The sequence below is a fragment of the Trichoplax adhaerens genome, genomic scaffold (genome assembly GCF_000150275.1).
Source record: "Trichoplax adhaerens TRIADscaffold_6 genomic scaffold, whole genome shotgun sequence".
Taxonomy (NCBI): domain Eukaryota; kingdom Metazoa; phylum Placozoa; class Uniplacotomia; order Trichoplacea; family Trichoplacidae; genus Trichoplax; species Trichoplax adhaerens.
In genome coordinates, this window is record NW_002060948.1 from 418841 (window position 1) to 440040 (window position 21200).

General features: G+C 31.9%; 4 protein-coding genes across 4 annotated transcripts; 1 reads left to right on the plus strand and 3 right to left on the minus strand.

Moving 5' to 3' along the window:
• Positions 1 to 954, minus strand: TRIADDRAFT_57081 (uncharacterized protein; the record flags this gene model as incomplete). The annotated part of the gene is made up of 1 exon (XM_002113514.1): positions 1 to 954. One exon carries the CDS (start codon positions 952 to 954, stop codon positions 1 to 3), a length of 954 nt encoding a protein of 317 aa, XP_002113550.1.
• Positions 955 to 6401: 5447 nt separating this feature from the next.
• On the plus strand, positions 6402 to 9919 carry TRIADDRAFT_50356 (uncharacterized protein; the record flags this gene model as incomplete). Its single annotated transcript, XM_002113147.1, has 8 exons — positions 6402 to 6570; positions 7437 to 7529; positions 7984 to 8184; positions 8529 to 8591; positions 8847 to 9010; positions 9119 to 9166; positions 9244 to 9430; positions 9762 to 9919. The coding sequence occupies 8 exons, from the start codon at positions 6402 to 6404 to the stop codon at positions 9917 to 9919; spliced, it is 1083 nt and encodes a 360-aa protein (XP_002113183.1).
• Positions 9920 to 11088: 1169 nt separating this feature from the next.
• On the minus strand, positions 11089 to 13325 carry TRIADDRAFT_57083 (uncharacterized protein; the record flags this gene model as incomplete). The annotated part of the gene is made up of 2 exons (XM_002113515.1): positions 11089 to 11307; positions 13194 to 13325. The coding sequence occupies 2 exons, from the start codon at positions 13323 to 13325 to the stop codon at positions 11089 to 11091; spliced, it is 351 nt and encodes a 116-aa protein (XP_002113551.1).
• Positions 13326 to 16454: 3129 nt separating this feature from the next.
• Positions 16455 to 20992, minus strand: TRIADDRAFT_57084 (uncharacterized protein; the record flags this gene model as incomplete). Its single annotated transcript, XM_002113516.1, has 12 exons — positions 16455 to 16597; positions 17189 to 17209; positions 17724 to 17771; positions 17872 to 17948; positions 18494 to 18549; positions 18633 to 18803; positions 18887 to 18988; positions 19201 to 19296; positions 19469 to 19527; positions 19713 to 19964; positions 20173 to 20249; positions 20883 to 20992. 12 exons carry the CDS (start codon positions 20990 to 20992, stop codon positions 16455 to 16457), a joined length of 1212 nt encoding a protein of 403 aa, XP_002113552.1.
• Between the last annotated feature and the right edge of the window lie 208 nt (positions 20993 to 21200).

The following is a 21200-nucleotide window of genomic DNA, read 5'->3' on the forward strand; positions in this document are numbered from 1 at the left end:
TCAGAATCTCCCGTTGAATCCAGATACTCTAGTTATACTTCTTGATATCGTACCCTGAAAACGTGTCGATTTGACTATCTTGTGATAAACTACACAAATCTCTTTACGGATATCAGCAGTAAAATAAGCATAGATTAATGGTTGCAAGGCTGGATAACAAAAGGCGACATCACGTAAAATAACTGAAGCTTGTAGAATATCCGCAAAACGATAGATATCACTTAAAGCAATGGTAGATAATGTTAAAAAGGGTATTAAAAAGACAGCATAAAATGTAAAGACAATCATAGCTTGGATAACTGCTTTCTTTCTGAGTGCCAATTTACCACGGAGTAATCTCTCTATTGACGAAAAATGTCGACGAGTACTAACAAATGCAACCCGATTATACTGGCGCAATTTAAGTAGATAGATAATCCGACCATACATAATAAGTAATAGCACAAGCAATAAAGTTGCCAATATTAACATTATCAGATGGCAAATATAATCAATTCTAATAAATTGTTGAACATCAATTAAGCTGCAATTTGCTAGTCGCTTGGAAAAGATACCATCGATTATAGAGAATATTGGTACCGCAGTTGGTACTAACCAAACCAGTACAATAATAATGGATAAATGGCCAATCGTTGAGAATCGGTTATAACGAAATGGATAAGCAATAGCGAAATAACGTTCCGATATAATGACACAAGAGTGTAAATTTAAACTAATAAATAATGCTTGACCGAAACGATATAAAACAACACAAAGGATACCAATTTTAAATGAGAAACCATCACCAAATCGAATTACTTCGTAAAGGCCCCACAAAAAACCATTAATAAGCATGCTTAGTAAAAGTACAGAAGATAATTGGTATAAATTCCGATTACATCTTATAAAAATGAATAAAGCACTATTAGTAATTATGGCAACAACTCCTGCTCCAAATACTACAGGACGCAACATGATATCCAATACCTCAATAAAATTAATTAACTTTAAGTAATCTATGCAGATAATGAATAATATCAGAGATGGAGCTAGTTTGAATAGTCTTTTGGAGGACTTAAAGCGTAAAAATAAAAAATGTCTCTATGTAGCAGATTCTTGAAGATAAATGCAATATCACTCTTAGTATATCGAATGCTTAATTATACGTAGACCGTTCTTTAACTTGAAGTCTTTATAAATTCAAGAAGTGCTATAGCAGTGACGTGAAAATATTCTTTTTTCTATATAGGAGGATCCTAGCATATTTAATGAATTGACAACTTATCAAGATGAAGATAATATCAATCAATATTGATTTATTCCTGTGAATACAAATTCGACCCTTGAAATTTCCTTCCTAGAAATATTGACATAAGTAATATCTATGTGCACTCTGCAGGTTTAATAGTAGAACAATTGAAAATTTTTGCCAGTACCTAAAGCAATATAGGCTATATCTTCCAATACGTATTTAATAAATTACCTTAAATAAAGCTAAATAACGCTAGTATTTTGCAAGCTTTATTGATGTCACGGTATAAAACTTGACAGACGATTACGACAATGATATTTCTTTTATAACGGTATTATAACTTCAAAAATCGATTTTTTTGAGGGTTAAAAAAACAAAAAATTTAACCTCAACTATTATGTCAATAAAAATGTTCGAGCAAAACATAATACAAATTTTAAAGCACGAAATGGTAACGATTGCCTCTTAGAAGATACTCCTTTCAGGAAAATTATTGACATTAAAATAGCATGCCTCGATCCAATTTCAAATGCAGTCTGTCCATTAGATCGAATTGATATTGATAGTCAAGAGGTGATTTCAACCTTAGGCGAAGAATAAACAGCATAGCAACCGATCAATTATACTAATTGCAGGTTCTATTTAACAGTATAGATAATAAAAAACTAAGGTGGGCTTTAAAGCTTCTCATGAATGCATAAAGTATTCATTTTTTAAATGACAACATAAAATCAGACTTGAAGATCGAGGACAAAAAAATGATGATTTCACTCAGTAATTAAAAATAGTCAGACAGACTTTATTAAAAGTTACATCTATTGCCTGGATTGGATCTAGTCCACTCAATTATTTGATTTACAACAGTGAAGGTGAAGAATTTGATTTTTTAACTTATTATTCAAAATGTTCGGGCTGCTAAGATTAATAATTGCATGCATCAGTTATCTCGTATTAACTCTTTAAAGTCGCTTTGTTTATATTAGTGACAGAAAAGTGAGTTATAATTTCTTTTACTTGAAATACTAGTCGTTTTTCTTTCTTGCTTAAGTCAATTTTGATTAAGAAATAGAACAATTAAGCTCAAAGAAACAGTTAAGCAATCAAATGTTGAATTCATCGGATATATTTAAATATCAATAACAGGCTTGACAATCTTTTATAGTCGTTATATCTGATTATTAATTGATTCCTTAAGGCATCGATCATTCTATTATCACAACTAAACCTTAAAGATTAAGATGGCTAAAGCTAAAGCAGTACTCAAGATGATCGATTTGAATGATATCGGCTCAAAATACTTGTGCTACGAGTATTTCAAGATATATGTTGCAAGAAATTAATACAGAATCATTTGGTATTAAATGCCTCTCATACTGTAGGTAATTCTATTCTGTTTCCTACAGAAAGACTTCGTCTAACTTTGCGATATTCCACATAAAATAATGATATTTTTTATGTTAGGGATATCATTTGTAATTATAAGTATGGATGGAACCTGATTCTGTAAATATCTACTGTAGTGTAATTGTTTTAAATTATAAATTCAAAGTAAAACTAACTCAAAATTAGATACATTAGTACTACAGTTTTATTCGAGAAAGTAACTTATCCTAAAAACGGTAAAGCTTTCCTCTGCAATGACATGAAATGCAGGCAATATAGATTGCTACAGATTAACAGACTAGTAGATTTTAAAATTCCAGCTATACTTAATATTGATGTTGTGATCAAAGTAATAACTGGTCTGAATAATCATCTTCTCCATTTTATTGACTTTCTATTACAGTATTGTCACTAGTTTTATTTTTAAAATGAAAGCAATTTCGCAGTTAGAATGAAATTTCGGCATTGGAAAAATAGACCCAAACATTCAATATTTGCGTATTAATTTATAGGGTAATCATTGATATTTAATTACAGCCTACATCAACTCGCTATTAACGTTCCAATCACTAAAAAACTACTCATTTATATTAATAAAGAAAGTAGAGATAATAAATTCGTACTTATTATCTAGCAATTAATTTATAATTGTACTCGCTGTTAATAATTGATATGGCATTAATTCTATTGATATTAAATTTGTTAGCTTAGCGAATCATTCAAATTATCTACATCACTGTAAAATTTTGAGTATATGAAAAGTATGAGATATTAAAATGGAAGATATATTGAAAGAAATTTCAAAATCATGGTGATTATTGCTAACGCTGCCTGTTATTGTCGATGTTACTCCACTAAAACTACACTACTACATAGTATATTCTGTCTAAATGAACAGAAATTAGAAATTTTAATTCATTTTAGTGAACCTTCAAAACTAATCGTCTACTGTTATGACAGATATCGATGATATTATAGGTTTGCACTAGGAACTACTAAAAAGTCGCAAATGATTCTTAACTTGTCAAAAGCACCAAAAAAAGCGTAGTTTGATCATATGGGAAATGAATTATATTCAAATAACGTTGTATTGCTAGATGCCATAAGAAGAATCGACTTCGGTGTATTATGCTGTTACGGTGTTGCCTTGTCATTAGGATAGTTTAATAAGTACAGTAGTAGCTAGTATGGAGAATATCCATATTTGTAGTGCTAGGTAAGATAAATAATGCCTTAACGTGGATGTTGTTTGTAATAGTTCATTACATATTTGATATTGATCGTTATTGTATGACAGATAGCAGTAAGATGATTCAAGTTCTAGTTGATGATAGTTGAATTAGACAACCGACGAGCTTAGATTAAGATTAAGTATGAGTAAGAGATTCAAAATATTTACAGATAGAAAAGTTATGTAAGGAACATCTCAGTTCGAGATGTTTCTCCTAGTAAGGTATAATAATAATACTGTTGTTGTTTACAAATTAGACGGTTCCTATATAAACGGGAACATTTGAGTTGAGTGGGGTGGTAAAAAGCAGTAGATGTATCTTTGCTAATAAAAGTTTCATCTTTAGAGTATTTTGCTGTGTGTGTTTAATGTTAAGTAAAAGGGCGTTTAAGTCAGTAGCTACTTATAGACTTTTACTGTACGTTACCTTGTCGCAGAAGTGAAATTGTGACATGCATACATACTGTGGATCAGTATGGAGCAAAATTGAATTTTCCAAATTGTTAAAATTTAGCAATTTTATATACGAAATCAACCTTGTCCTCCTGTGATTTTGACAACGACCAAAATGCACTAACTAAGTGTTCATATATTTATAGAAATAGGCATTACCGGTAATTAATTAGTAACATTCATAGTAAAGGTTTAACCTTTGGAAATGTCTATACACGCATACAGATGAAAGTAAAGCTCAAATATCTTAGGTTAAAAATAGTTTACGAAACTGTGAATTCAATAAAAGTTAACAAGTTTTGTCGCGCAAAATTAAAATGTAATACTGACGTCCAAGCTTAACGGCGTGCATTTAATACGTATACTGTATCATGATTTTCCGCTTTAAAAGTTATAAATTTGGAGTGGATTTCAATTATAGTTAATATCCAATATTGGTATCAATGGGTACACTAGTATTTACATAATATACTAAATCAAGTTATTAATTATATATGTAAGTATAGGCGGTATTTACTTATAACGAGTATATTTACCGAATTATACTGGATGGTTATAGTCAGAGCCATAGAGCTCCATTTCAGGTGAATTTAACGTTATTAAATACTGCATATGAAATGCTAAAAACTGCATAGTCTTTAGTAAAACCAATAATTCTGAAGTATGTCTATGGCTGAATTATCGTCAGCATCTTAGAACGTTTTCACATATTTCACAAGAGTTGTTAGAGTTTCGACGTTTTGCGTAGAATTCTTTGTACACTTTGTTTCAATTACCCTACCTATATATTATAAATTGATATTTCTAAATAAAACATCAAAGAGTTCTACGCAAAATGAAAAAGGATTAATGATCAATTCGTACCCTTACTATATTGGCCACTGGTTTGCCTATCCTGGAAATTATAAACCTTACTGTATATCTCGAAAAACGTATCCGTAGGACAGTAAGGAAAGCCATTGCCGTCACAGAATGATCACAACAATTTTGCTACGGTTACGTTAGTCACAATACTGGTAGAATAAACCTCCCTTTAGCTTACTTTAGCTCAAGATAGAACAAAATGGTCCTTTTATTGATTTAGCTGCATAATCAAGAGCAACATTTTCCGTAGTAAAATTGACTTGATCTGTAGTAGTTTACAAGAGCATGATCGTAATAGTGACTATGACTAGCAGGCTTAGCAGAATTAAATATTAATCGCATCAATCGTGAACCAAATTGTATCGAATACTGATCCTTCTACTTTAATACTATGCAGTTCTTAATTCATAGTCTTGTTCATTTTAACCCTATGCATGTAAGTCGTAAGAATCTGTCCACAATTCCACATATCATGTTGTACACTGTCCAGTACTGTAAGGTCTTTAAGCTTGTGGACTTCTCTATTTAAAAGTCCATGACACTGTCATAATATATCACTTTGGGTAGTCTAACTTCATATCTTCCGTCTCTTCCATTATTTTCTCTAGCAAAGTTGTAATAGAGCAGTACTTCACTATACGCATAACTACAGTATACCAAAAGAAACATTTTTACCACTTTAGAATCAATTAAGGATTTGATTTTCTAGATCAAATATCGCCAATCTAGGTGACAAATATGAAAATTTATTAGAATCAAGGATGATTCTCCTTATTCCAATTGCACTATTTTATGCGTCATGAGCCATGCACAAATGCCGTGCGTCAAAGCGGAGTAAAACTGCTTTAAATGTGCAATTAACTTCGTCGAGTAGGAAATTCTTAGTCCAAATATCATCGGAAAAGGCCGACGTTGTCGATAGGAGAGTAGGGGGCTTCTTAGGCGGTCTCTTTCTAGTACTGTAGCAGCCTATGTTATAACACGTATACCACCCTTCAATCCTTATACTGTGGCTAGTCTTAAGCAGTACGCTTTGAGGCTCTACCCAGAGTACAGTACTGAAGCTCTATCGTAAAGTAGACTACCACGCATGATTTCATTCACAACCAAGTGGAAAGTTATTTTAATCATCGCCGATTCGCTATCGTCTTGGAAAACATTACTTACTCCTATGACGATAGATTGACCATTTGTACACCTTGTAGTGCAAGATTAGAAATTCAAGAGCAATTGAAAAGAATGGAAAAGGGGCTTAATCGATATGAAATCAAACGATACAGCCGACATTTACTTTTACCTCAGCTCGGTGTCATTGGCCAGCAAAAAATCAACCAAGGCAAAGTATTGATTGTAGGTGCTGGAGGTTTGGGATGTCCGGCAGCGTTATATTTAACCTCTTCTGGTGTAGGTAAGAGCAATTGGCATGGCGTAGGATATCATCAAGGATGATAGGGTTCATTTTGTACAATCAACAGCTTAGATAAGGCATGATAAGAGTTATGAATGGATGCTTGATTACCATCATCATCGTAGAACTAGCATGCTGTATTCGATCAACAGTGAATGAATGAATTAAACGAAAGCTGAAAGAGCGAGTAAACTATACGTGTATAGAGATAACTATCAACGGCAACATTACATACATCGATCATAAAAATAGCCTCGAGTTGATTCTTGCAATCTTGAAATGTATCCGCTTGTAGCATAGATATATAATACACCACAGTACTATCAATCACAATCTAGCCCCTACTGTAACAATATGATTTACCCTAAATGACTGTAGTTGAAAGAGAGAACAGACATAAAATATTAATCTGCTCGTGAAATAATTATGAGCATAGACTACTAGATCACGTCTGATATTATTTAGTAGTACATTGCAACAACTTTAATGGCTAACGTCAGTATATTTAATAAGAATAATAATTAATTAGAGGCAGAGACACTTATGTGTGCAATATTCTCTATATACTTACAAGTACACGCTCGTAGACATACTTTTATAGTTAGTATAGAATTACATACTTCTCGTTAGATACATGCACATCTTCAAATCAATCAATTAGGCAAACATACTTTATCATAATGGATACACCTGCAATCTCAATCATTAGTCGGTACTGTACAGTATTTGGATAATTCCCAACATTTTTACATCGAACGACTGCTATTTAAGGAATCACTAGACATACCAATTCAATATCCATTTATATTTACAAATAACTTATTGCTTAGCTATTAATGACGCATATGATCAATTTCTTTCCCTAGGTACAATCGGTATAGTGGATTATGATGTAGTGGAATTGGATAACCTACATCGGCAAATTCTGCATAGAGAGAATAAATTAGGCACACCTAAATGTCTATCTGCGACACAGTCTATGCAAGAGTCAGTAGCCAATGCCAATACTGTACATCCTAAATTAGGATCTTTGTCATAACTCAGTCTATTCTACAATTACTACAAATGTCGTCATAGAAGATCTATAAAAGCAAATCTACTAAGATCTTAATTAATCTTGATTATGCCTAACAAATAATAAGTTTATTCATTTACTAGATTAAATTCAACGATCAAGTGTCTTCCTTACCAGTTGCAATTGGATAGCCAAAATGCAATAGAAATTATTTCTAAATATCCTATATTACAAATCCACTGCTTAAAGTGATCTCTCATTATAATAACTTATATTTTTCATATTCGATACCAATTCTGCCTTTGCCGCTAATATTACGTAATCTATAATCACAAATGTTATTACCTTAATTCACCCTTTTATTGATATCACGTATGATATTGTATTGGATTGTACAGATAATGTTGCTACAAGATATCTACTTAATGATGCTTGCGTCTTATGCAAAAAACCGTTAATTTCTGGCAGTGCCTTAAGATTTGAAGGCCAACTAACTGTATATAATTGTAATAATGGGCCTTGCTATCGATGCTTATTCCCTACTCCTCCGCCCCCAGAAACTGTCACAAACTGTTCGGATGGGGGTGTGCTCGGCGTAGGTATGAATGTAAAGAGTAAAACATTTGTTCTCACATAGCTTAATCACTACTGAATTTTACCAAAACCGAAACATTTATATTAACGTGGCAAAAAATTGTATGATATTTATGATATACTGTATGTGTACAGATTAGTAGCGATAGCTCATTAACACCCGAAATGTATTCCGGTAATCAATTGCTAATTTACACCTTTTATTTAACAGTGATTTGAAGGTAATATGTAAATTGTTTCATCTAAAATCTAATGCACGTAAAATTATAAATGGATAACAATGACAATCTTTATAGAAATAATCAATCAAAATCTCTATGTTAATCAATTAATTATTGCCTATACTTAGTTCCCGGTATTATAGGTCTTAATCAAGCCTTAGAAGCCATAAAAATTCTGACTGGATTACAACGTATCTTTTTAATCTTATTGTTGCAATGGAGTCACTACTGTACTTATAATACTGTATTTATATTAACTGTAGTATAGCCAATGAAATACTTTATAAATTGCTGCCAGAACTAAATCCAAGTTAATAACTACACTATTTTCAATGCTTATTAATTTTACTATCTACAGCCTATAAATATTTATAGCCGTTATGCTAGTGCCTGGAAATTTTTCAATTACTTTCTTTGACTTTAATCTTGATATTTCTCAAATTCAGCTGCATATTCACAACGTATGCTACTGTTTGATGCATCGAGTGGCTCTTATCATGTATTCAAGTTAAGAAATCGTCGGCCAACTTGTCCTTTATGTGGTGATAACCCTACTATTCATGAGCTCCAGGATTATGTCCAGTTTTGTAAAGCCTCAGCAACAGATAAGGTATCGCCAATAGATATATTCATTATACGCACAAATCAAATTCTATATAAACTACATCACTTTAAATCGGTCTACCTAGTACAAAATTGTAGTCTCAATTTCTTTTAGGCACGTCAAATTGAGTTACTGACACCGGAGGAAAGGATCTCAGTTGATGTAAATTGCTTTATTAATACATTGATATGGTTACTTTCACGAGTAATGTCATCTAAAATATTACTTTTGATTGACAGGATTATAAAAAAATTTATGATGAAGGTCAAAATCACGTACTATTGGATGTTCGCGAAGAAGTAGAATACAACATATGTCGCCTACCGCAATCTATTAATATCCACCAATATCTCATAACAAACGATCTACTATCGATTTTAAATCAAATTGTATTACAGTATATGATAAAATTAAAGCAAAATCCTAGTTTTATCCTTAGCTATTACTACATATTCCGCTATCTCAAATCGATAAACGTACTGATGAATTCCGTAAAATTATCAATGATGCCATTAAAGATGACTCCTTCGACAAGCGTAATGCTTACCCAGGTAAATCAGTATTCCATGTCTACATTAAAGTCCATCGTAGTACCAACGACAAAATTGGCTATTGTCCTTTTATACACCCAAATAAGACTCTGGTTATAGAAATTTTAATATTATCATTATGCAGCTATAAATTTATCTAATAGTAGCACGTATCGTATTATAATGCTCCTTTTCAGTTAATATAGATAATTTTTAATTCAATATAGTTTACGTAGTGTGTCATCACGGCAATGATTCTCAAAAAGCAATAAAAAGACTACAAGAAATAATCTCGGATTGGGAGCAAAATATTATATATAAAGATATCGAAGGAGGCCTTGACTATTGGGCTAAAATTGTTGATAATGAATTTCCAGAATACTAACCCAACAGCGTTGTAAGTATATCAAGACCTAATTTCTATTGTGTAGTACTACATTGTAGAATCTATATTGCTTAGTTGCCAATTAACCTTTTTTATGCCTGCATATTATTCATATTGCAATGATAATCATTTAGTAACACAGTATATTTGATCCCTGCACGTGCATACGTTCGTTATTTCTCGACTTTAATAAGAAAAAATAACTTTAGCATCATATTTTTGTACATTCCATTACAGCAGATACTGTATGGTAACATTAAAAGGAATCATGCTTAAAGATCGGAAGCGACGACGCAAAACTGAGTATTGTACAGCATAATCAAAGAATTATCTTAACGTGGAATATCTGATTATACTACGATCATACAATCATATTCTATGTGCTATTGTTGTTTAATAGTGGTAATGAAAAATAAATGCAATTGTTATCAACTATGTTTCCTAAGGTAATGATGACAACATTTTGTTCATCAATTATTATAATTCCAATAATATGACTAAATTAAAATTTAAACTTTTTATTTGAATCGCTTATATTAACAAACTGAAAAGCTGCTAAGATAGCGGGAAAGTGTGATATATTAGTTTAAAATTACACATAAAAAATACATGTCAAACCACACGCTTGCAGAGACCAATACAAAGCAAGCTCAAAGGTAGTAAATAAATTCATGATTTACAGTATACATCCATTAATGCATTACAATTTTATCGTACAGTATGCCTACTTGTGCATGATCTACTAAATACTAACACGATTTAGCAATCTTGACACAGATGGCTCATGAAAATCTGCTAACCGTTGAAGGTGAGCCATTTCGTATTACTGTGTTCACAATTAACTTATAAGCAACTTTCATGATATTAAAAACAAGGCATTCTAGAAGATATTACAGTAATAAAAATTGGCTTACTGATGTCTTAATTATTAGATGATTAATTATATTATTATTATTACTATTAAACATATCAATCGATATATAGATTGTGCTAGTGTAATAACTTGGTCAATTTTATAAGTAGTTAGCTTTCGCTTTCGGTATTAATTATAGCAGAAGCTACATAGCAGTCTTTTTCATCTTAAAATAAAGTTATAATATTACACTGCACTAGCAAAAGATTTGCACAGGTTATAGATGTTGCAAAGAACAGCTAAACTGAACAGGTATTCATTGTATAATACAAGCTTGAGATTGATCAGTGGTATTACCAGTAGCTTTAGCAAAGCAAATTGCTTGCATCCATTCATTTTGATCGTCTCGATTACAAGCATGGATATAGTATATCCGTTTACTTTTATGTGGTTTAATACAAAAACAAAATTCCTTCTTATCGATGCTACTTTCAGCTAATTCACAGCCTTCTAGCTCTAAACTCTTTATTAAATCCTAAATAAAATACATAAATAACGTCTAAATACAGGAGCATATATGTTAGGCTATCGTAATTAGCTACGCGAATTTTATCAAATAATATTTATTCTTAATTTCTGCTTCCAAGATGCTTAAAAAATGTATAGAATTACTATATTGTATATACGTAAATGCTGTAATCGATATAAAAGGACGACATAAGATAACAACTGTAAGAAATCAACAATTAACAAGCAAGTACTGTAAGTAATCAAGTAATGTAATTTACTATAACCTTAACAATAGTAACTTAGCATATGTATATTGCAATAATACGATGGATATGAGGCTAATACGTACTATCCCATGAACTATTAATCATCGTTCTATCTGTTAGCATATATCTATTCGGTATCGGTAATGGATATTCTATGATGGCAAACGTAAACTTAAACTATTAATAATTAATATCGCAATCTGGAACCTCAATTGAGTTATATTCGTTGCATCTCTATACTCATGAGCTCAATATCTAACTATATTAATGATTTATGAACTGTTGCGATAATGAAATTGTAGACAATACATTATTATTGGGTTAGTGATACATTTTGCCATAGATAGATATTGTCTGCTACAGTTACCTAGATTCCAATTTTCTAAATTGTAATATGAGTACATATCTTTTACTTTTTAATATGATCTATGCTAATACTATCATGATAATTGATAGCTCGACGTAGTTTACATTATACATACGGAATCACAAATTACACCTTTTATGCGATAAATATAAAATTACTGCTAGAAACGAAGATAATAAATTAGGACTGTATACGGCACCTTACACTATACTTTCAATATTTTAATAGGTTGGTAAGATTTTGCGTACTACATTGTGTTAGACTACATCAATTTGAATTAGTATATGGTATTAACAATCAAGATATTAAATTAGTAAGCATACTGTACAATTACCTGCATCGTTAAAGCTGATGCATTTATTGAACTGATTGCATTAAATTAGACGACAGTTTTTACGCCTACAGCATAAATATTATAGCTATAAAAGATCCTCATCAGTCCATCCTAATTATGATGGCGCTATATTTAAATTACTGGCAGCCTTTTACTCTTGATATGTAATATTTGCTACCGATATAGTATGTACTTTATAAATAACTTTCGTTATTTATTCTATCAACTACTATACACTAGATATTTACCCTAACTGGTATTAATCACCAATATAGCGCTTCTGTATATTCGTATAGTGATAATCATTGAAATTACTGATTGAATCTTTATGATTTACTCCGATGCCGTTAATTAACGGGTACCAGTTTTAACTGTAGCAAATAGTGAAAAATACTGCATTACGGTGGTTTTGTTTTTACCCTTTACTCTTAACGAAACTATCCATGTTATACTTTAGCAAATAGTAGTCAAAATTGTTTCAATCTCTAACAGCACTCTCAAGCAATATTCCAGACAACTACTGTACCGTATTTTAGCAAATGGTTCATGATTATTTCAATTACTATATGTATTCATTTTTCTTGCTCTAGACTGTGTTAACTGGTAATACTCTACTTTCGTTAATAGCAAAAATTTAAATGGTTCAAAAAGCAAATAAAAAAATTATAAGATTTAAAATTTTGTAAGTATTACTTTGCTTGAGGTGAATAATAACAATCCTTATTAAAAAATATAAAGATGTAATTTTAGTCTGTATGATATTTAATTAACTTACTAGTTAAAGTCCATTAGTGAGTGTACTAACCTTTTTTAAATAGTCTATCAACTATGTCAAACAGTTTATTGGTTGAAAAAGATTTACTGACATACAAAATGTATCATTATCCCTATATCGAAAAATGATTATGGCGATTACTTTATTATATCAGTCATTAATCTTATACCTGTTCACTCTCTCCATAGTATAGTTTAGTATCTTTCAATCGAAACCATAACTTTTTCCATTTATGAGCAACAAAATTACTATGCCGCTTATACAACCAACCTTCTTTATGACTATTACCGGATTCCTCCATATTGGTCGTCGATTTTTTACCGGTAAAAAATCTAAAATGTACAATTGATTTGATTAATAATCAGCTAAGGATTGTGAATATTCATCAATATTTTATGCTTTTTAAAATGTTCTTCGAAAGTGAAAAATGAAAGTCATTACCGATAGCTATTTCAACTAGTCTAATATAAACAATTTTTGACAGCTTATTCTAGGCTAATATTTTCCATTTGATACTTCTTGACAACGACTCTGATTATTCATAATTTCAAGATGTAAAGAAGTCATTCCTCAGAGCAGGTTCATAGCTAAAGTAATGTTATTTTTGACGTGATAAAATCGTCATTTTAAGGAATAGATTATACTCTAGTCTACCATTTTTCGCGCATCGCCTCCATTGCAGTACTCATGTCTACGTATGGTCTTCCGCTAATGAATAAAATTATCTAGAGTATTAATGTAAAGGAGTTAGGTCCATCAATAGAATATAGATGATCAATTTTATACTAATTTTGTCGCTATGATACAGTTATCCCTGGAGATTGCCTTTTGTATCTAAGCCGACTTTTAATCTTGGTTATAGACCATTTGCTCATGAACTGAACATCTATGGTCTTAATATAATGGAGTTACTATGTTTAGTAAACTATACATCATCTGAAGTAGCAGTATTTTTATCGCTATGATAGCAGCACTATCCTACGAATGCTTCTTTGTGCATCTATTTCAATTTACAATCCTGATTGCATTAAATACTTTCCATCCGCTCCCTTTACTCAATCGTATCATCCGTGATCTTAGTTTAAGTTGGTTTGGCTTCTTATAGGCTATAAATCATCTAATCACGGCTGATTTTTTACTCCCATGATACCGTATCCTGTGAAATACATCTAATTTCTACTTATTTTAACCTCTGATCTTGATTGTATTAACATCTTCTATTGCTACCTTTCACCAAGGATTAGAATAACTCATGATGTTAATATCACTAAGTTAGTCGTTTAATCATTTCTTAATCAATTGCATTAATGCTTCGTCGCTAAGATACTCTGAAATGGATCTTTTCTACCTATCTATTTTAGCTTTCGATCTTGGTAACGTTAACATTTTCTATCCGCTACCTCTTACCTATAACTAATATCATTTATGATCTTGATATAAGCGAGTTGGCCTATTCCATAGGCTGTAAATCATTTACAGTAGTAATATTTCGTCGCCAAGGTGTGTTACCCAATAGCATGGATCGTGGCGTTTGAAAACTACTTTCAGTTATGATCTGGATTGCATAAATACGTCATACTTTCCATCTGCTATCTTTTTACTCGTAGATTTAATTCCTAGCAGTCTTAGTTAATACAAAGCGGTTCGTTCCCCAATAGACGATAGCTGATCTATATTAACAGCATTTTCGTCGCTATGATATCGTTATCCTACGAAGTAGTTCATTTTATTTGTGTTTATTTCAATTTTCTATTCTCAATTGTATTAATACTTTCTACTCTCTATCTGACAAACTGCAATTACCGACAATTTTACTGTCGAGAAGTCAAATTTCCTGAAAAACTCTACTTCTACGGTAATAGCATTTTCACTGGTATGACCCCGTTATTCTGCGGAAGTGATTATACAGTCATAGAGAAGCGATGATAAAGTGTTGATAACAGTAATTGAGAGATCGAAGGTGCTGCTTAATGATTAACTAGATTTACTTCTAAAAGCAAATATGATGATAGAATAAAACAGTCGTGAAAAACGTCTTTGATTATCATAAAACTGATGAAGATGAATAAAAAAGCCAAACCATTACTGCCTGATCTATACTTGAGGATGTATTAACATGCAGGTATGATTAATTAATTTTAACTAGTTAACCGATGATAACTTATAACGGAACTGGTCTATGTTACCATTAATATCACAACGGTGATATCGATAAAGAGTGATACTCCCATCTATTTCGTCAAGATTAATACCAGTAACAAGAACTAAGTAAAACAAAATTAGAGATGGAGAAGCACTTACCAGCAATTAGCAAAGTAAAGCTTAAATCTTGTCCAATCCCGATAGCAAAGGGAAATCAGCGTTTAGACAACTGGCGATTGCCTACAAGCTCTAATGTGCACTGTGATTATTACTGCGATGATATACTGTTGTACGTATAGGTTAGAGTATAAAATTACTAATTACCCTATTTCAGTCTTCTATACTATCTGCAATCTCATAATGATTGCTTTACTCAATACAATAGACTGTAGCTAGGGCAGCTAGTATTCCATGAGTATGCATATTATTATAATATGATCATGGTTACAGTTCCGGATCTCTCTTCTACCATTAATATAACCAGTATTACTATCAATTATATAGTTAACTGATAGCAACTGTGACAACAGTACTAACCACTGGCTATACAAATAAGGTTATAATTTTTAATCAATACAAACTAGATCAGGGTTGGGCTTATTTCTATTATTTTGGTTGATAGGTGGGGAGTCAAAAGTATAATATTCGTAAGGGCTATATTTAACTACCCAGTCCCACCCAAGTAAAAGGAAGGGCCGTGACGTGGATGATAATAAAAAACACATGTATGGTCTTTTAGTAATTTATTCAAATCTCTATATCATAAAATCTACTCGTTAACGAATGTTAAAGCTTAAAACAAATGTATAGAGATAGATGACATATAATTGTATAATTCTAATTACAGCCTGTCTCGACCACACCCACTCAGAATTCAATATCTGTCATAATAGTTAGCAATCTTTACAACGTCTTCAAAGCATTGCTGTATACTTACAATGAATTAATTTAATCCTGAAATTAAATAGTGTAGCTGCAAAGGTATACCAGTCTTGTTTGGATTGTGGAATACCGTTTTTCTCGGATAGAAATAATTATCAGCTACAGAATTGTAATACTTTATCAACGTTGTTTAATTATTAGTATGAGCAGATAGCAATTAATTTAAACATGAATGTTGAGACGGTTTTACGATAAGTCTTTATTTGAACGCCTGTCCTGCTCCTTACTCTTACATGTACAACCGTCGCAGCTGGTCCCTTATCCAGTGATTATATATATATAGTTGTATATCAAACGTTATCATACCGGACTATCTATCCCTAATACCTTAATACAGTATTCATGTTTAAAGTGTACCAACTACCAAGTCATAAGCTACACATCGAATACTATGAACCACACGAATGGACATACAAAGACGTATATCGTCGCAAATGTTGCGGTAATCACCACAATTTGAATCCTTGATGACATGCAATCTCTCATTAACTGTATTTAAATAAAAGGAAAACAACATGACCATGACGAGGCAACAATAGAACGTGTATTTCTATCATAGTTATATATCAACGCATTTGATTTTAAAATTACAACTACGCGTATTACAGCCACCTAGTATATTAGCCTTGTTTTGATTGTTCAAGTGCCATTTATCTCCGGATATGGACGACTTGATATCAATCGTAGATATGAGATTTTTCATACAACACCGTGAATTAGTGACATGCAGCTGCAGATAATTAATTAAAACAACGCAAGCGTCGCAGTAATCGCTACAACTTTCATTCACAATGCTTTGCATGATATCTGTATTGTATTTTAAATGTCTCGACATAAGTCATTTTGAAATGAAAGATTTCTCCTATACTTCTATAACCTAAATATTACATTATGAATTATGGATAGCACGGATGCTACTATAATCGTAGGGGATTTTTATCGTGATAATATATAAAATATTTCTTGTACTTCAAATACTGCGAATCGATACTATAATGTACAAATAAAAACTAAACATGTACTCGTACTCTTATAATTTCAAATTTAGCATCGTAATCTTAATACGATCTCGGCATCTACCTTTAATATAAGCACTAACACCTGCATAAATATTCAGAAGTGAAAAACATCGTAAATCAATGATTGATTATAAATTAACTCTAAAAAAGCTGTAGCCTACATGCCCTAATTTGACTTTCTCCGAAGAACGCAAAATGAGTTAATACTGGCTAATTGCCAATATCTGTTTGCTTATTCCGTCGTCAATTTTTCAAAAAAGTTTTATTTGTTTAACAGCATATTCTGTACGATCGTATTAAATCGAATTAACATAATTTGTACGAGTATTAAATAGTCAGTTTGATCATTAACTATCACATATAAAACACAACCGATATGGTTTATCAAATAAATCAGCTAATAATTCGATATATAACACATGCTCATAACAACTTCCTTTAGTTTCTAACGGATGATCATAACATAGATATCATCCTATTCCTAGATTAAGATCCATACCACTCATTATTATTGATATTAATCCCTATAATTTGGATTATAAAGTTCTTTAAATAATTCGTTATCAAATTAAATATGGTCAACGACGAATACTAACCTGTAAGATTTCTTCTCATAAAATTTAACACGACGTTTGCGTACAGATCTGAATTACAGAAGTGAGCATAATGAATTAAATTTATAATTTAGTTCGAGAAAAAACATCTATTTATTTCTTATACTATATAACACTGCTAGATTCTTACCCAACTGGTTTTCGAGACTCAATAATGCCCCTTCTTTGGAAGCTCTTAAATCGATCTTTGAATAGGTTGCCTTCCACCTAAAATAAATAGGTTATTAATCTACAATAACGTATTCTAAATCAATTTTAAAGCAACGCATTTAATTGTTCAACATTGCAAGCCGTACCGATGATGTTCTTAAGGAGCCTGTTAACTCGGTACTAAGTTTAATATCTATTTTCGGTTCTTCATAACTACATGAAAGCTCAGGAATAGAACGGGTAATAGCAAAGATAAAAGTAATTCGAAAAATTTCACGATGGCACTCTGAAGAGATGTACCAATTCTATTCCTAAATAAATCTTTAATTAATTCATTAGCAAAGTAGATAAAATAGATACGGGAGTTTTCCAAGCCGCTTAGGCATATGTCTACTATTTGCTAGCTTTAGCTCTTTCGTTTGCTGCTTTTTAGAAGATATTTCTTCAACTTCATTTAATTTACTTTTAATTTTTCTTAATCTATGATGCAAAAATATTTAGACGCGTTATTAACAAACAATGCTATTCATACATGATATATTATCTCAAAATATACCATCTATCAGTTTTTACGAAAGCTTGGCATAAATAGTACAAAATACCTGTAAATATCTTGCATTCTAGACTTTTTCAATTTTACGTCGTTATTGGCCATAGCCTAATTCGTTAGAGCAGCGGTAATAACATTAAGTTCACCGATCAATTAGCTAAATAACGTATACAAATGATAACGCCGCAAACCCGTAATTTCCTAATCTTTTTTAATCTTTTTTCTCGTAATGTTAGCCTTCTCCTAGCTCCTGTTCTAGTATTACCAACAGCGATATCATCATCAGACGCGCTACTGTTTACGTCATCTTCGTTTTCTTCCGTTTGAAACAGCCCACATGACATTTCTTCTTTCCATGTTGTCTAAGAATTTAAGAAAATTTTTAACGCTTTTAAATAACTATTTACGATCCCAAAACTAATATGAACACTAAATACGACTATACCACATCGTTCTGAAAGTTCTCTGGTAGCGCTAGCTTTCGATCTAATTTTTCTTGCTTTTTCAGTGATTTCATCTCTTCATCTATTGCATCACGCAGCAATACCTATTTAGGAATTAATCATAACGTTATAAACATGCACGTTACAGCTAACATCTAGATGCCACTACAAAAATTTATAGTCATACAAGCGGCGCTACAGTATACTCGGAAATAACCAGTGCTAACGGAATGGTCGCAATGTAATGGTCCCAGAACTGTAGATGTAGTGATATCAAGCAGGTGATAAGAAATTGTGTGCGGAACATTTGACTGACCTGATGATCATCATAAGCTGGATTATATGATGCTCCTGAGCTACATATTTGAACATTAGGCACTTCTGTTTCGATTTTTGCAACACTAACAGGTCGCTAAAAATAAATTATATAGTTCTAAACCGGTAGCAAACATAATATACATCTAAACCAGATCTCTTACGTGGCGCATACGGAATACTAGCAAATTATGAAAATAGTTCCACAAAATTGCATTTAATAATAACGTAATCAAGAACATATTTACTGACCATTGCAAATAGAATACCTTGTATTGATCTTTTGTCGTAGAAGCTATTTGATCACCCTTCTTTATTCCTTTCGAATCTAATGTAGTGAATATAAATTAAGTATTACCTGACAGAAATCAGCAAAGTGCTTGGCATAAGTCATTCCTTCGTATTTAATACTAAGGGTAAAACGATATCTTGAATATTAAATAAGTTATTTATTGAATACTAAAGACAAAACGATATTGTGAAGACGAATATTAGTATAGCTAATATATTTACTGTTAGCGGCCAGACTTTCATCACTTTGCCACAGGCTGTAAACTTGCTGTGAATTACTATTGTCAGGTACTTTTTCTTTACTATTACTAGTCTTCCCAATCAGTTTTTTTTTCTTTTTCAGCTCTAGATCCAAATTATAATCTTTACTATTGGTTTTCCTTTTTATTGCTTCTACTTTAGAAACTGGTTTTAGGAGAGACTCGATCGTTAAAGGTTTCCGCTTTCTATTTTTCTTCTCTTTTATCGCCGGCACTATACATAAGATAGGTAAGAATAGTAAGATATAGCTATGGCAAGAAGATCGCCGTTGGCTCAGACATACATGACATTATTTCTATAACTATACCATCAATTACTGTTACTTCTTGATCATCATAATTGCAAAACGACAGAAGATTTTCACTTCATCAAACTGTATCGATAATAATAATACAGTATTGCTTTTTCTTAGTCTATTTACCTTGATCCGATTTCGCATCTTCTGTGCCTCTTTCAACGTAAAACAGCTCGTCATTGCTCTTCAAAGATGCTGGGCCTCTATAATATATATAATTATTTCAGTAAAGCGGGCAGACGAAAACTGTTGTAATTACGCTAAGATACTATATATGTTACGTGGCAATCCTTGGTAACGTAGCATTTATAGTCTTAGAATATGCGGTGTGTAGCTGTAGCAATATAACATGATACCACTCTACTGTGCATATTCGTCCATGCTGAATATAGGTCCTAGTTATGCTCAATAAACAAGTGCGCAAGTATCACCAGCATGGTGTTCGACTAGTTTTATATAATTACAGAGAATATCTTTAGAAAACCTAATGTTTTAGATTGTTCACAAACACTATCATTACTCAGACGTATTATGTGAATTTAAAAAGGCTAACTAGAAGTTCTTTCTACCTGGTTATAGACAACCATATCAGATAACCTATAATTATTTATCAGCATGCACTACGGCAAGCAACCTGTTAAACATGATTGATAGTAACGATGAAGTGATTGTCCTTAATGCTTATTCATGACCACTTTGTATTGAAAATATGATATGCATAACGATGATTACGAGTACCGCATAGTTATCCGTAAGAACTACTCGAAGCAAACCTTAGACATGATTACATTTACTGAAACTAGCATAAACAATTTCATTAGCCATTGTTCCTTTACCCTAGTCTTTCATCTCTACGAACTTCTTCCAGGTGAGCTTCAACATCAGAAATGTCTGTCTTCTTCCTCCAAACAGATTTCGATTTCTTGCTATATCTTTTCCTGACCATGTTGCCACTACTCGTTTGTTGTAATTCTGTATTCCTACTAATAGAACTTAATTTCCTTTAGCAATCACGAACTCAATAACTGCTGCACCTAAAAAATATCCTCAATTCAAGTAATGTAGTCAAGCATGGATGTCTTGAACTGGTCTTCAGCATTGTGCTAGCAAATCATCTTCCCCGGCAGCTTTCTTTAGTTCCATATGAACTGATT